Source organism: Vombatus ursinus, unplaced genomic scaffold (genome assembly GCF_900497805.2).
Source record: "Vombatus ursinus unplaced genomic scaffold, bare-nosed wombat genome assembly UNPS02014832.1, whole genome shotgun sequence".
Lineage (NCBI taxonomy): Eukaryota > Metazoa > Chordata > Mammalia > Diprotodontia > Vombatidae > Vombatus > Vombatus ursinus.
The window spans coordinates 19,149,653-19,166,393 of NW_020954610.1; the positions used below are offsets into that span (position 1 = coordinate 19,149,653).

The 16,741-nt window shown below is 37.7% G+C and overlaps 1 protein-coding gene across 2 annotated transcripts; it reads right to left on the minus strand.

Moving 5' to 3' along the window:
* Nucleotides 1-293: 293 nt before the first annotated feature.
* LOC114025553 (zinc finger protein 879-like) lies at nt 294-16,199 on the minus strand. 2 transcript variants are annotated; one of them, XM_027839012.1, is made up of 6 exons: nt 16,183-16,199; nt 15,496-16,000; nt 14,488-14,576; nt 4,346-4,472; nt 3,822-3,905; nt 294-3,456 (listed from the first exon to the last, which is right to left on the minus strand). In XM_027839012.1, exons 2-6 carry the CDS (start codon nt 15,986-15,988, stop codon nt 2,210-2,212), a joined length of 2,040 nt encoding a protein of 679 aa, XP_027694813.1. In that variant the 5' UTR covers nt 15,989-16,000; nt 16,183-16,199; the 3' UTR covers nt 294-2,209. The 2 variants fall into 2 exon arrangements, with proteins under 2 accessions (XP_027694813.1, XP_027694812.1); XM_027839011.1 differs by lacking the exon at nt 16,183-16,199 and having other exon boundaries at nt 15,496-16,124.
* Between the last annotated feature and the right edge of the window lie 542 nt (nt 16,200-16,741).

Consider the following 16,741-nt stretch of genomic DNA (forward strand, 5'->3'; position numbering starts at 1 on the left):
AGTATCCTACTGGTCCCTAAGTACAGATCCATTAGTGATAGCCCTACATAGCCTAACCCATTCAGGCAAAAAAATCTAGTTAAGATTTTATCAAATTGGTGTTGAGGGAATTTTTCTGCTGCAAGGAAGGAAACAAGCATGTACTAAGTGCTTATTGTGTGCTAGTTACTGTACTGAGCACTTTACAAATATTATATCTCATTTGACCCTTACAACAATCCTGGCAGGTAAATACTACTATGATCCTCTTTTTACAGTTGAGCAAACTTAGGCAGACAGAGCTTAAGTGACTGACCTAGGTCACACAGCTAGTAAGTGTCTGAGGCTGGATTTGAAATCAGGTCTTTCTGATTCCAGGCCCAGTGTTCAATCCATTGCACTCTGTACCTGCCCAGTGAAGAGGCCACTTTTCTCTTGTTCTGTCTGTAATTTATACAACTCTGAAAAACCTGTAAGGACATGACAAGGACAGAAGTACATCTCTGTAGTCCATCTACAAGTAGAATTCTTACAATTTCTAAAGTCTAAAGAGTCTGAGTATGCTTTGATTATTCACATGATTTCTGATTGGAGGTTTTTTCTCTCCAAAAGGCTATTGCCATAACAGTACCTAAGATTCTTTTGAATAACATATATCCTATATGAAAAATTCTGTTATCAAGTATCCAGTGACTAAGGGAGCACAGTTTAACAGCTCTTCAAAGTTTCCCACTCTTCAAACCTTCCCTATTCTCCCAATCCCCAAAACTCAAGAGAAGTGGAAAGTAAATTAATGTACTGAAACTTTAACTGGTCAAATTATGGAACAACTTTTTTCACTGTAGGATGTGCTCCAAACTGTCCTCATTATATTCTAATCTACCTCTTAAGAATTAAACTGTTTGCCTCCCTAGGAAATAGTTACAAGCAGGCCAAGGAGGCTCTAGCCTTGGCTCTAATCAGTGTCTACATACTCTGCTCCAGCGCATTCTACAATAATTATTTTGTTGGAAGCTTTCCAGATTTTGCTCAATTCTCATTTGCCTGTCCTCAGGGCCCACCCAGGGGCTCATTCTCCTGTTTGAAACCAGGCCATTGGGATTGTTAGAACAAACATTTGAACAAAGAAGCCTAGATGGAAAGGGCTTCATCAGATACTGTTAACTGCTTCTACTACAGTCAAACTTATAGGTATTGATAACTAGGTCCCCACTTTCCAGCGCAACCAAGCCATCTCTCCAGAGCTCACCCACTAGATCATTTAAATTGCAAATCACTCAGAAGGAAGCTTGCCCTGAAGCAGACAACTCCAAGAAGTAGACAAAACTCTTCATTGACAGATGAAGGCCATGACATGGACACCTTGTCTTCCTGCTCATTGTATGTTCTACTTTACAGGCTTTCTACAGATTCTACACTGATTCTACTAGATCAAAAAAATGTGGCAGCTCTTGCTAGTCATAGGACTTATAGACTGCAATAAGAGACGCAAAGTATTCAGGAGAAATAAAGTAATAGTTTCATTATATTCTATCTTGGTCAAGTCATATTTAGATGACATTTTAGAAAAAGATATAAGGAAACATTCTAGTATAGAGTGAGTAGGACGGTAAGAAGACTGGAAAATATCCAGAGACGGACTGGTTAAAGGAACTAGGCACATATAGTCAGGGGGAATTAAGATACAGAAGGAATATAACTGCCTTTCTAATATTGACAGGTTATCATATAGATGACAGATTCGAGTTGTTCTGCTTGGCCCCATTTGGCAGAACTGAGAAAAATGGGTGGATACTGCAGAGAGCCAAGTTTAAACTTAGTAGATATAAAAAATTCTTAAAAAGGAGAGTTAACAAAAAGTGGAATGGGCTATCTTGGGAGACAGTGGGTTCACTCTCATCAGAGGTCTTCATGAAGAAGACGAAAAACCCACTTGTAAGGGATACTATAGAAGGGATTCCTGGTTGCATAGAAGACTGGATAGCCTTTAAAGTAGTGGCCAGCTCTTTGGTTCTGTAGCTCTGTTATCGAAGTTTGTTTTACTTGACCCTAGACAACAGAACTACAAACAGAGTGCGAATTGTAGAGTCTGATAGTCTATGGTTCCAAAAAGGACAAAGAAATTTGAATAAAAATGAGTCACTGTATTTACAAGGTTTCTCTTCATTACACTTTCTTTTATGCTGATTAAGATGTGCTCTCAGACAAACTTTTCTGACCACCAATACTTTCAATAATGTTTCTTTCCAATATGAATTCTCTGATGTTGAGTAACATGTGCCCTCTGGGTAAATGCTTTGCCACAGTCATTACATTTATAGGGTTTCTCTCCAGAATGAATTCTATAATGTCGAGTCAGGTTTGCCTGCTTGGCAAAGGCTTTGTGACACTCATTACATTTGTATGGTTTCTCTCCAGAGTGAATTTTCTGGTGTTGATTTAAGTTTGCCCGCTTAGTAAAGGCTTTTTCACATTCATTACATTTATAGGGCTTCTCTCCAGAATGAATTCTTTGATGAAGATTAAGTTGTGAAAGGTAGCTATAGTCTTTTCCACATTCATTACACTTAAATGGTTTCAATCCAATGTGAGCATGCTGATGCTGAGTAAGGTTTGACCGCTTGGTAAAGGCTTTCCCACACTCATTACATTTATAAGGTTTCTCTCCAGAATGAATTCTCTGATGGTCAGTAAGATTTGCCCACTTGATGAAGGCTTTCCCACATTCATTACATGTAAAGGGCCTCTCACCAGAATGACGAGCATAATGAACATTAAGTTGTGAAATTCGCTTGAAAGCTTTCCCACATTCATTACATTTAAAGGGTTTCTCTCCAAAATGAGTTTGCTGATGTTGTATAAGGTTTGACCTCTCAGTAAACACTTTACTACATTCATTACATTTATAATGATCTGTACTCTCTTCAGAATGAATTCTCTGATGTTCAGCAATGTTTACCCACTTGGTAAAAGTTTTCCTACATTCATTACATGTACAGGGTTTCTCTCCAGAATGATGATCATAATGAAGATTAAGTTGTGAAATGTGGCTAAAGGCTTTCCCAAATTCATTATATAGAAAAGGTTTCTTTCCTGTGAAGGTTCTTTGACACTTAATTAGCCCTAAATCATCTCTGAAGTTCTTTCCACAGGTATCATATTTACAGACGTTTTTTACTATAGGAGCCTGGTCTGTATCTAGGATTGGTCTCAGGCTGAAACTTCTCCCAAACTCGTTATTCTCAAAGCCTTTCTCATTACTGGAAACTTCTTCATGTATGACAGTTTCTTGCTTCAAATGCTCATGGTGGCCTTGCTGCCTCACTAATCTCCCATAACAGTGAAAGGCTTCTCTCAGTTTGAAGTTCCAGGAACGATGTTTTCTGGATCTTTCCATTATTGCTCCCTGAGGTGATCCTTTCACAGATGTTTCCCACTTTTCAACTGATGCCCTGGCTTCAGAACTGCTGTCAGAATCTGAAAGAAGTTTAAAAACATAAATGTCCCCTGCTGTAGGAGGAAACCTTTACAGTAAGAGTGGAATAACAAAATGAGGGGAAAAAATGCCTATGATGAAATAGTTCATATTTCTATAGCTGTTTTAAGGTTAACAATGCACTTTTCTCAAAACAACCCTGTGGAACAGGTAGTGAAACTATTATTATAATCATTTTCTAGATGAGGAATCTAAGATTCTCTCAGCCCTTGTCAACAGGGCCTAAAGATTTTGAAGAGTTTCTTGGATCAACATTTCCAACGTGTTTTCTCCCTAACTGACAAAATTTAATGCTTATAATAAATTCCTGTCTGCTAGTTTGTCATTTACTCAAATAGACAAGTACCTCTTGGGGCTTCACTTTCTAGCATCCATGGCACTTTCCCATGTTCCAACTGGGAGATCACATCTGGTTTGGAAGCTGAAAGCCCTGTTCACAGAAAAGAAAAGTGAAATGGATATTTGTGTGGTTAAAAATCACTCCAAAATACAATCTAAGACTCCACATATTTAGAGAGGAGAGAACAAGCTAATTAACTACAATTCAAAGGACTTCAAGGGTACTCAGTGTTATATCCCCATAAAATATAGGAGGATAGGCCATAGAGCTGAGGAGAATACAAATCTCCCACCTGTGGAAATATTGCACTGGGTTGTTGGCAGAAAATCTGGACACAAAAGGGCAAAGGAATGGAAAGGACAGTATCCAGGTTAGTAATGGGGGAAAGAAACTGCCCCATTTTCAGTTCTATAATACAAAAGGATCAAGATTCTCTGGTTTCTACACTAAAAAATAAACTCAATTTAATACTTTTGAAAGCCCATGGTCTTTGCAAATCTGTGATTCTGAGTCATAAGGGAAAAATTTACCAAGAAAAACCAAGTTCCTATAGTTCTCCAGCAATACATCTCTGTATAGGTCCTGCTCGACAGGGTCCAGTTGCACCAGTTCTTCCCAAGTGAAGTCTGGAACCACGTCCTTGAATGTCACCAATTCCTGAAACACAAACACATTTCTGCTTGCCCAGGACCAGCTAATTCCCTACATTACTCATAAGAGTGAAGTTAGCAGCACTGAATAGGGTGTAAGACATTGATAAAACAGCAAAGTAATAACATATAATTTGTAATCTACTAGATGCAGTTACCATATGTATCACTTACAGCAGAATTGGGAGTGGGGGTGAGGAGTAAAACAGAAGGATGTGATATGCTTCTTGCTTTTACGGAACTTAAAATTTTATTGAGAAGCACTGAATCCTGTTACACAGCAGAAACTTACCTCTAATAATTAGTCTCACAATTCTTGTTGCTATTCAAGGATCCCCTTGGGAAACACAGCGTGCTGTTAATTTGCTCAAGTCCACCCTTATTACTTGTCTTCTAAGGAGAGAGGGTGAATTTTAAATGAGATATTCACTTACTCTAAAACTCAAAGAATGAATTAAACTCGCCCTAAGATGGATGCAGTTAACACTAACATTAATCTCACTCCAAATATTAATTTCCAATTAAATACAACAAAGCTACAACCTTCCAATATTAATCAAAGATTATTTGTTATCCAATAGAGTCAGTCATACCTCCAATATTATCAGTATCTCCAATGTTGTCTAATGACAAAGTATACTATATGGTCACTAAAATAACTTCTCCTCTCCTATCAACAAGATGCTTTCTCAAGTTTTCCCTTTTCTGTCAATATTAATACATAATAGGGAAGAATACTGACTCAAAAATAGTAACAATCCCCATCCCACGCCATCAAAATATAAGGATCAGATCAAAAAGCATGGCTCCTCTCTGACTAAAGTTGAGAATGAGTCTACACTCATTTCTTTCCTTCTGCACATTCCTCCTCAAATTCTGGTTATTCCCAGTACAAATATATTCTTCAGTTACCTCCACCTAAATCCTTGTTCTATCCAACTCACCTGAAACAAATTATGAATATATGCTCTCCTATATCCTCTGTGTCTTGTGCCCTTCTCCACTAATAGGAATTCTGATCAATCATGAACTTTTTCCTCATCTCTTTCTATCTTATCTCAATGGAAGTTTGGTTGTCCCCAAACCATACCATATTCTCCAATGTCCTCTCCTGGACAAACCTCAATTTTTTTCCACCCACCAAATATAATGGGAAAATAAGTCTTTTCTTTGTTGCCTGGTACCAGGTCTAGACCACTTCAAAAACCTTCAGAGAGCCAAAATGTCATTAATACATATACCCCTTACATAAGAGCAGGTTGAAACCAGACACAGCATTCAATTTTTGTCCAAATATTTAGATAAATCCTCCAAAGAGAATCTATGCAACATGTTGAAGGATTTCCACTGCTGATGGCAAAATTTCATGTAAACAGCAAAACCTGGGATATCTGCTATGCTTCCCCTATCGCAAAAAGAAAATAAGTATCAAATTGAATACACTCCAAAATCTAGAGATTGAGAAAATTCCAATTATAGAATCAGCTTCTTCCCCAATAAATCAATAAATAAACATTTATTAAGTTCCACCAGGATGGGGGCAGCTAGGTGACACAGTGGACAGAGTGCTGGACCTGGAGACAGGAAAACTCATCTTCCTGAATTCAGATCTGGCTTCAGACATTTCCTAGCTGTGCAACCCGTGGCAAGTCACTTAACCCTGTTTGCCTCAGTTCCTCATCTGTAAAATGTACTGGAAAAGGAAATGGCAAACCCCTCCAGTAACTTTGCCAAGAAAACCCCAAAATAGGGTCACAAAGAGTTGGACACGACTGAAACAACTGAACAAATGTGCCAGGCACTGATCACCTCAATGGAAGTCTGGCCCTCCCTAAATCATAACACGTTCCCCAACGTCTTTATTGTAGAAGAGCCCCAACTTTTCACACTCCCCCCCAGACACAATGGCGTCCCTGGTAACCATATCTCTCTGCGTGCCAAGGAGATCAAGTATTTCCTGGCTGAAAGACCTTATGGGACCTTTTGGCCTCCTCTTTATCGAAATTATTACATTAGTTAAAACTTCTTCAAGAAATGGTAAAAAAGAAAATCAATACTTTCACTTTATTTATTTATTTTTAAGAGTTTCTTCAGATAAATCAGTTGAGAGTTGCTATATCTCCAGATAGTACCTTCTTATCTTGTTTCTAGTTTGGCCTTGATTTTTAACAGTTCGCTCCCTTCTAGCTAGAAAAACTCAACAAATCCTTGTTGACAATAAATACAACATGATGACTTTATAGTTCCTCAACTTTGCTAATTTCCTTTTCGAACAAAGAAAAATATACTATAGTTTATGGTGCAATGTTACTTATTTATGGCCTGCACAGTAGAGTACAATGGAAAGAGCATTGGATTGGTAGACAGATGAGCTGGGTTCTAGGTTTCAGTTCTGCTATTAATTATCTGAGTGATCTGACATTACTTTACTTCTCTAGACTCTATATCTGTTTCCTCATCCATAAAATGAAAGTGTTGGACTAGATGATCCCCTAAAGCCTCTATCAATTCAAAAAGCCTAGGAATCAGATTTTTAAAAATATGTATCAATGACCCCTGACAGAAAAAATGCTTTTGAACTCTGGCTTAATTCACTAGCTAGACAAACTCACACCCTTTTACCCTTTACTATCAATTATATGCAAGTTGAGTTACCTTATCTACCTGAAGCCTTGAGAAAAATCAACCACTAAGCCCCTGTTTAGATTTTAAAAGATATAGAATCACAGATTTAGAAAAAGAAGGAAGCTTAGAAATCATCTAGTCCATTGCCTTATTTTACAATTGTGGAAACTGAACCTCAGAATAGTTAAGTGACTTAACCATGATTACACAGGTAATAACAGAGGCTGGAAGAACCCAGGTCCTCTAACTCAAAATCCAGCACTCCTTTCTACTGCACAATGCTTGACAGGCTGAGATCTAAATATATATGCCCAATAGCAACTGTTTGCTCTTTCTCCAATTCCCAATTTCTGTTTGTCTACAAAACACCTCTACTTAGAAATCCCAACACTAAGTGAGAGAAATCTGCAAGCTATCACAATGACAGAAAGGTCATGTGTTTGTGTGTGACAGATAACTATAGCAATATTTACTTTGTTCAAATAGCTCTGTGATTTCAGCCATTTATAACTCCAGCTTTGAAGATTTCCAACTCATCCAAGCCTACATATCCTATGCTACTACTATTCACATCACGGAATCTGAAAGTTAGAAGGAACCTCAGCAATCATCTATTCCTATCTATATTTGAAAGGAATCCCCCTCTAACACACCTGCTAAGTGGTCATCCAGTCTCTGTTTGAAGCTCTCTAGAGAGGGAACACCCCCCACTTCTCAAGGCAGCCCATTCCATTCTTGGTTGGCTCTAATTGTCAGGGAGTTTTACCTGACTTTGAGACTAAATCTGCCTCTTTTCCACTTGTCCCCTTTGCTCTTGCTTCTGCCCTCTGGAGTCAAACAGAGCAAATTTAATTCCCTCCTCCTCCTCATAAAAGCCTTTCAAATCCTTGAAGCAGCTATTATATGCCCCAGGTTTTTTCTCCTCTCCAGGATAAATATTTCCAGTTCCTTTGATCAATCTTCACGTAACTAAGAATCAAGGCTCTTCACCATCTTGGTGGCACTTCTCTGACTCTCTAGCTTGTCTACTTCCTTCTTAAGCTGTAGCACTTATCAGATGAGGTCTGAGAAGGGTAGGGTGCAATGGGACTATCTTTTAAAAGATTTTTTTTTTTTTGGTGAGGCAAATGGGGTTAAGTGATTTGCCCAGAGTCACATAGCTACGAAATATTATGTGTCTGAGGTCACATTTGAACTCAGGTCCTCCTGACTCCAAGGCTGGTGCTCTAATCCATTGCACCACCTAGTTGTCCCTTAAAATGATTTTTTTAAAAAATAAGCTTTAAAAAAGAGAGCAAGATAATCCTGCCATAGAAATCTCCAATATCATTTCCTTTTGGAAACTGGGACCAGGATGGAAACATAAACTTCATTCAAAACAGCTATCACAGCCACAAGAACTCAAAAGAACTTTCAAGTAGCTGCAGCTATATTAATTACTGACCATACCAAGAGTTACAACCAAAGAGTTCCTACTAAGAGGAATATTTTCATGATGATCTAGCTGTATAACATGCACGGTTAAGTGTTTGATTTTGTTTTCTTCTTTTATTTTTAATAAAGTTTCTTTTGCAAATATAGAAATAAAATTTAATAAAATTACATTTTTTAGATGGCAAAAAAACTTTTAAAATAGTAGCAGTTTGTTAAAAGAAAAAGAAGCAAGAATAAACTACATGTTGAAGTCATGGGATACAGCACCTCAAATTTATACCAGCCAGATTATGAAACCCTCATGTTATGATAATCAAGTCACAGTTTAGAGGTGCTCTGTTTCCAACATCTGACTTTAGTAACTCATATCAATTGAGAGATCCCTATTGCAGATTATTATTTCCCTATTTCCAGAAGCTAGGTCCCTCAATGCAGTCTATAGACACATTAACTTTTTTTGACTGCTACATAATACTGCTATCTCACATTAAGCTTTCGGTCCACTAAAACCACAGAATAATTTTCAGAACTATTTCTAACCATGCCTTTCCAATCTCATACTTGTGAAGTTGAATTGTTTATACATAAGAATGACATTTTACATTTGTTCATACTGAAATTCATTTATCAGAATCAGCCCAGTGCTCTAGCCTGGCAATTTATTTGGATCCAGTGTTAGCCTTCTCAACTTAGTATCATATGCAGGTTTAATGAGTATGCAATCTATGCCATTATATAAGTCATTGATAAAAATATTTAACATCACAAATCCAGAACACACTCATGGGGTGCTCCACTCCTGCCAAATTGACAATGAACTATTAACTGTAATTATTAATTATTAACTATTAATGTTAATTGAGGCCATAAAACTAGTTCTGATTCCATCTGATTATATTAACATCAAATTCATCTCTTCATCTTCTCCTCAAGAGTAATATGAGATACTTGATCAAAAGTGTTGCTAAAATTATCTCTGTTGGAATCCAACTGCTTTAATAATACAGCTGATCTTAGACTGTTTCAAAGACATACTATTCAATCTGTAGAGGACTTTGGTACCACCTCCTCCCTCATTTTCGAGCACTTTACTATTTATGGCAAAGTCCATTTTTGCTAATTAAAAGAATTCTAATAAAAAGGTTGGTAAACATCCAGAGAAAGAACTGATGGATTCTGAATGCAGATCAAAGCATGTTATTTTTACTTTCTTTTTTTGTGTGTGCTTTTTTCTTTTATAAGTTGGAATTGTTTTTGTAAACTGTTTCTTCTTTCACAACATGACAAATATGGAAATAGGTTTCACATGATGATATATAACCTATATCAGATTGCTTACCATCTTAGGGAGGAGAGAGGGAGAGAGAAAATTTATAATTCAAAATTTTAAAAACATCAATGTTAAAAATTGTCCTTACATGTAATTGGAAAAAATAAAATACCATAAAAATGGGGGGAAAATGGTTGGTGACAGTTCAATGACAAAAATAATAATTAGTGCTTATTTATGAATTTGATTTCCTATATCACCAGTAAGAAGTCAAAGTTGATTATTTCTTAATATCAAATATAATAAAACCATTCAGTTAATCAATCAGTCTAGTCAACAAACAAGAATTTATTAAGCACTATGTACTAGGCACTGTGCTGAGCAAAAGATATTAAAAAAAAAAAGCAAAAACATGGTCCCTGCCTACAAGGAGCTTACATCCTAATGGGAGAGAACTAGGTACATAAAAGATATATATGGTGTAAACATATATATGGGAAGACACAGGCAGGAGGGAACAGGAAAAGTCTCCTGTACAAGGTGGGATTTGAACTGAATCTTGAAGGAAGCCAGGGAAACAAGGAGGTGGCAATAAGAAGCTAAACAAAGGATTTTATATTTGATTCTGAGAGGGTAGAAGGGAGCCACTAAGGTGTACTGAGTAGTGAGGTGACATGGTCAAATCCGTGCTTTAGAAAAATCACTTTGGCAGCCATATGAATCTCTAACTAAAATTATATGCATTTTGAAGATGGTTTTTGGTTACCCGATAAAACCCAGGCTTATTCTTGCCAAAAAATCATAATCTCTGAGCTTCATTTTCTTCATTTGTAAAATGATAGGGTTGGACTACAAGTTCTAACATCCTTCAATCAAAAACTGTCAGTGGGGGTAGCCAAAATGGCAGAGTAAAAGCAGGGACTTGCTTGAGCTCTCCCCCAAACCCCTCCAAATACCTGTAAAAAATGACTCAATAAATTCTAGAGCAGCAGAACCCACAAAAAGATAGCGTGAAACAAATTTCCAGCCCAAAACAATCTGGATGGTCAAAACGAAAGGTCTATTTTGCTGGGCTGGGAGAGGAGTGCAGTCTAGTGAGGGCAGCGCCAGCACAGCCCAGCCCCAGCAGGCCTCAGGGGACTGAATCACTAGCAGTTGTGGCAGTTTCCAGACTTCTCAACCGACAAATGCCAAAGACAACTTAGAAGGTCAGTAGAAAGTCTATCAGACCTGGGTGAAAGAGGAGGGCAGGCCAGCTCAGGCCCCAGAAAAGCCCTGGGGTGGTGGCACTGGTATCAGTGGCAGCAGCTGTTTCCAGAGCTCTCAGCCCGCAGATGGTAAGGGAATCAAACAACTGATCAGAAAGAGATTACAGGGATCTCTTTACTGCCACTAAGGTAGGATTCTGTTGCTTTGCCCATACTTGGATCTGAGTGGCAGTCCCAGGTAGCAGACCTGGGGCAAGGTAGAGCACTGGCATAGGAGAGCGTGGGGCAGCAGTAGAGGGAGTACTCTCTTCACAGTTCCAGGGCAGAAAAGAGTATTTGTGGTCACTCATAGACCAGAGCACAGACCAGGAGAGGAGTAAACACCTCTCCTTAGATCTTACCACCTTGGAAGAACTTCTAGGGACCTGTAAGTCCGTCCCTAGAAGTATCTCTGAAAACAGCTGCACATAACCCCTGAAGCTTGGGACAGTATGCCCTCCACGCTGGAAGCAGAGCCCTATCTTAACAAAGAGTTAAAAAGTCAAATAATTGCTGGGAATATGAGCAAACAATGAAGAAAAACTCAAGACTATAGAATCTTACTTTGGTGACAAGGAAGATCAAAACATATAATAAGACGAAGACAACAAAGTCAAAGCTCCTATATCCAAAGCCTCCAAGAAAAATAGGAATTGATCTCAGGCGATGGAGGAGCTCAAAAAGGATTTTGAAAAGCAAGTAAGAGAAGTAGAGGAAAAACCGGGAAGAGAAATGAGAGTAACGCAAGAAAATCATGAAAAATGAGTCAACAGCTCGCTAAAGGAGACCAAAAGAAAAAAAAAACTTAAGAAGACAAGACCTTAAAAAACAGACCAGACCAATGGCAAAAAAGGTCCAAAAAGCCAATGAGGGGAAAAATGCCGTAAAAAGCAGGATTGGCCAAATGGAAAAGGAGGTCCAAAAGCTCACTGAAGAAAATAATTCCTTAACAATTACAACAATGCAAATGGAAGCTAATGACTCTATGGGAAATCAAGAAATTATAAAACAAAACCAAAAGAATGAAAAAAATTGAAGACAATGTGAAATATCTCACTGGAAAAATAAGTGACCTGGAAAATAGATACAGGAAAGATAATTTTTAAATTATTGTACTGCCTGAAAAGCCATGATAAAAAAAAGAGCCAACACATCATCTTCTAAGAAATTATGAAGGAACACTGCCCTGATATTCTAGAACCGAAGGGTAAAATAGAAATGGAAAGAATCCACCGATCACTTCCTGAAAGAGACACCCAAATGAAAACTCCAAGGGATATTATAGCCAAATTCTAGAGTTCCCAGGTCAAGGAGAAAATATTGCAAGCAGCCAGAAAGAAACAATTCAAGTACTGTAGAAACACAATCAGGATAACAGAAGATTTAGCAGCTTCTACAAAAGGGATCGAAGGGCTTGGAATATATTCCAGAGGTCAAAGAAGCTAGGATTAAAACCAAGAATCACCTACCCCAGCTAAACTGAGTATGGTTCTTCAGGGGAAGAAATGGACATTCAGTGAAGTAGAGGACTTTCAAGCATTCTTGATGAAGAAACTAGAGCTGAATGGAAAATTTGACTTTCAAATACAAGACTCAAAAGAAACATGAAAAATTAAAAAGAAAGAGAAATCATAAGGGACTTATTAAAGTTGAACTGTTTACATTCCTACATGGAAAGATACTTGTAACTCATGAGACCTTTCTCATTATTAGGGTAGTTGGAGGTAATATATATCGACAGACGGCACAGGGTGAGTTGAATATGAAGGGATGATATCTAAAAAATAAAATTAAGGGGTGAGAAAAGAATGTACCGAGAGGAGAAAGGGAGAGGTGGAATGGGGTAAATTATCTCACATAAAAAAAGCTTTTACAGTGGAGGGGAAGAGGGGAGAGGTGAGAGGGAATGAGCGAACCTTATTCTCATTGGACTTGGCTTAAGGAAGGAGTAACATACATACTCAATTGGATATGGAAATCTATCCTACCCTACAGAAAAGTGGGGGGGGGATAGCATACGGGGGGGTGATAGAAGGAAGGGCAGATTGGGGGAAAGGATAACCAGAAGCAAACACTTCTGAGGACGGATATATTCAAAGGAGAGAATAGAATAAACAGGATAGGATGGAGGGAAATATAGTTAGTCTTTCACAACATGACTATTATGGAAGTGTTTTGCATGACTACACATGTATAACCTATATCAAATTGCTCACTTCTCAATGAGGGTGGGTGGGAATTTGGAACTCAGAGTTTTAAAAACAAATGTTAAAAATTGTTTTTACATACAACTAGGAAATAAGATACGCAGGCAATGGGGTATAGAAGTCTATCTTGCTCTACAGGAAAATAGAAGGTAAGAGAAGGGGGAGGGAGGTGATAGAAAGGAGGGCAGATTGGTAGAAGGGGTAATCAGAATGCACATCATCATGGAATGGGGGGAGGGGAAAGATGGGGAGAAAATTTGGAACTCAAAAGCCTGTGGAAGTAAATGTTGAAAACTAAAAAGAAAGAAAGAAAGAAAGAAAAAAAGTTGTTAGCAGAAAGCATTTAATTAGTCTGAAGTTTGACTTACTGCTTTTACTATGATCTAGCAAATGCTTTGGAGAAAAAGAAAATCCCCAGAGTCCATGTAGGCATGACTCAGTGATTTTAAGGGAGAAAGCAGTCCCAGAGACTAAAACACAACTTCTTCAATTGCCTAATCCAGAAAACATGTTTAAAAATCTGTTGGAATTTATAACCATTAACAAGTTACCGGACGACCCCTTTTTCTTCATGTTAGAGTATCACCAGTGATGTGATGTTTATAATTGTTTATAAATGTTTATAATTCAGTGATGACTATAATTCTAAGAATATCATTTTGAGTATGACTGAGCACTTAGCTAATTTTCACTCCAATCTTTGTTACCCAAATAACAGAACCTTAGTCCCAGTCCCAGTGAGTGCTTTTAAACCTGTTCCTTACTTTCACAGTTTAGTAAGCTAGGTTTCTTCCTTTAACAGTTAGTTACATGTCATGTTTCATAGCACATATTTTGGCACATATTTGGCATGGACTTCAATTGCTCTTTACTTTCCTAAACGTTGACCTTGTTACTCTAATAAAGACGTAAAGTCTTCGTGATACCAATAGTTCATATTGGTATGTAGTTCATATTTCTTTTATATCCTTCAGAAAGACTTGCATAGTACTGAGTATAAAAATATAAATAAATGAGTGCAGGTTAAGTAGAGAAGACAGCAGGATGTGAAATGTATCCCCTAATGAATCCATCATCAACTAGGATGGGTCCAGTCTCTTGGGAGAAAATAAAATAGAGAACTCTGGACACGACTTGGTTAGACAAAGAATAGTAAAAATGCTAGTAAAAATGAATGAAATGTGAATATCCCGAGAACCAAGATGGCATTTTTGGAAAGGGAGAATACATTCTACTCACCTGAAATTGGGCTGATGGAAACAGAGCAGACTTTTCTTCTTTCTCTGTGTTCCTATCTTGGAGAATTACAGAATCCTGAGAATGCAAAGCTAGAGGGGACAAAGGATGGAAATAGGATCAGCCCCCAGGTCCCAACAAATTTAGAAAGAAGGGTAGTGCTGCCGATGGCTCTAGTGTTCTGACAATGCCTTTTCAGTGATAGCAAGTTTCCAATGACAGAATTCTGGTTTGAATGTACTAACTTCAAAATTGTTTCTAATATGATATATCACATGGAATGCGTAATTCTAGGTATCTGTCATGGTTATCTCTCTACTTCACAAGAAAATATTTATTTTCCTATTTCATAGAATATGAAATAAAATCAATTTTCCTGAGTTTCTTATGGAAAATGGCTTCATAGAAAGTTTATATCTTCTATCAGGGAGGAAATATGACCTAGATAAAAGAGCACAAGATGAGACCTGGGATCCAAGAACTTAATCTATTTGTATAACCCTTATAGCAAGTCAACTGACTATACCTTACTATACTATACCTTAGTTTTCTCATCTCCAAAACTGGAATAACCACATCAATCTTTCTTACCTCACAGAGTTCTTAAAAATATATTTTTTTAAATAAAAATTATTATTGTTAAGACCAATACCAGGACTGGTTGATGGATGGGGATGCTATAAACCTTGACAGGAAATCTCTGTGAAAGTTTATAAGAGGCTTACTACTGTGATTGTTTCTCCTGTCACTTTTTTTTCTTTTTTTGCAGCCAACTGTTTGCATGGAGTCAAGTTAAAATGAAGCGACTAGGCTAGATAACATGAGAAAAAAGACCAGAATTGAAACTGAATAGTACCTGTTTCCTCATTACCCCCAATCCAAAGATCTCCTTTCTCTCTACTGTGTTTTTCCTTCACTACTGTTTCTCCAACCCTGTTCCTGGGTTGTCTATTCTTATTTCTCACAATCTGAAGAGATTTTGTTCTCTTATGGTATACTTCCTTAACTTACCTTCCTCCTTAAGAATTTGGGTCAAATCCTCCACCAAGCAGACCACTTCCTCAATATTTTCTGGATGCTGTGACTTCACCCAAATCCTGATCTCACTGGGCAAGATGGTCAGGAATTGCTCCAGCACCAGCAGCTCCAGGATCTGCTCCTTTGTGTGAATCTCTGGCCTTAACCACTGAAGGCAGAGTTCCCAGAGCTGGTTCACAGCCTCACGTGGTCCGGCTTTCTCTGGGTATGAAAAACATCTGAAGCTCTGGCGAGAAGCCTCTGGATTAAACCTTTCTCTTTCTAGAATGTTAACCTGTTCCCTGGGGAAACTTATTCTTAGCAACTTGTCTTGTTTATGTACATCTAGAATTTGGGAGTTCAGAGAGATAGTCATCTTATTCAGGGATAACAGCTTTCCATCTGGGACCATCACAGTAGACCTGATATCTGTATCCCCAGTAGGGATCCAGTTCCCTTCAGAGCCAGGCTGGATACCCGCACACATTCCTAAGGGATGCTGTGGGCAAAAATATAACATCATTAACTATCACAATCAAGAAATCTCAGTCAATAACTTTGATAGACTTAGCTCTTCTCAACAATGCAAGGATCTAAGACAGCTTCAAAGGTCTCATGATGGAAAATGCTATCCACATCCAAAGAAAGAACTATGGAGTTTGAATGCAGATTGAAGCATACTACTTGCTCTTTTTTTTTCTTCTGTTTTGTTCTGTTTCTTCTTTCTTGTGGTTCCTCCGGTTGGTTCTAATTCTTCTTTACAACATGACTAATGTGGAAAAAAAAAAATCAAGTAAGATAAGATGTGTAAAGCAGTTTGCAAACCTTCAGGTGTTATGTATCAGTTATTGGTTAATTATGATTATTATCCCTTCGCCTCACTGTGGTTTCTTACAAAATAGCCAGTTGCTCAGGACTCCAACTCATCCTTGGAAATCAGCGTGTGGGGTAGGAAATGTTTGTTTGTTTGTTTTTAACACATTGAAATTATTTTACTGTCTAATTATAGCTGAATAAACATCTCATGAATTACATAAGCACACAATACATAGAAAAACATGAAAAGCATTCTGTTGGAACCTGTTTTAAGAATTCAATTCTATTTTATTTTCAAGTCCTCATCCTCTCCCTCTTAATCCGCCCAACCACTAGTGAAAAAGTAATAAAAACAAAACCACTATTGCAAACATACATAATCAAGCAAAACAAACTCCTACGCTGGCCAAGTCAAAAAAAATTT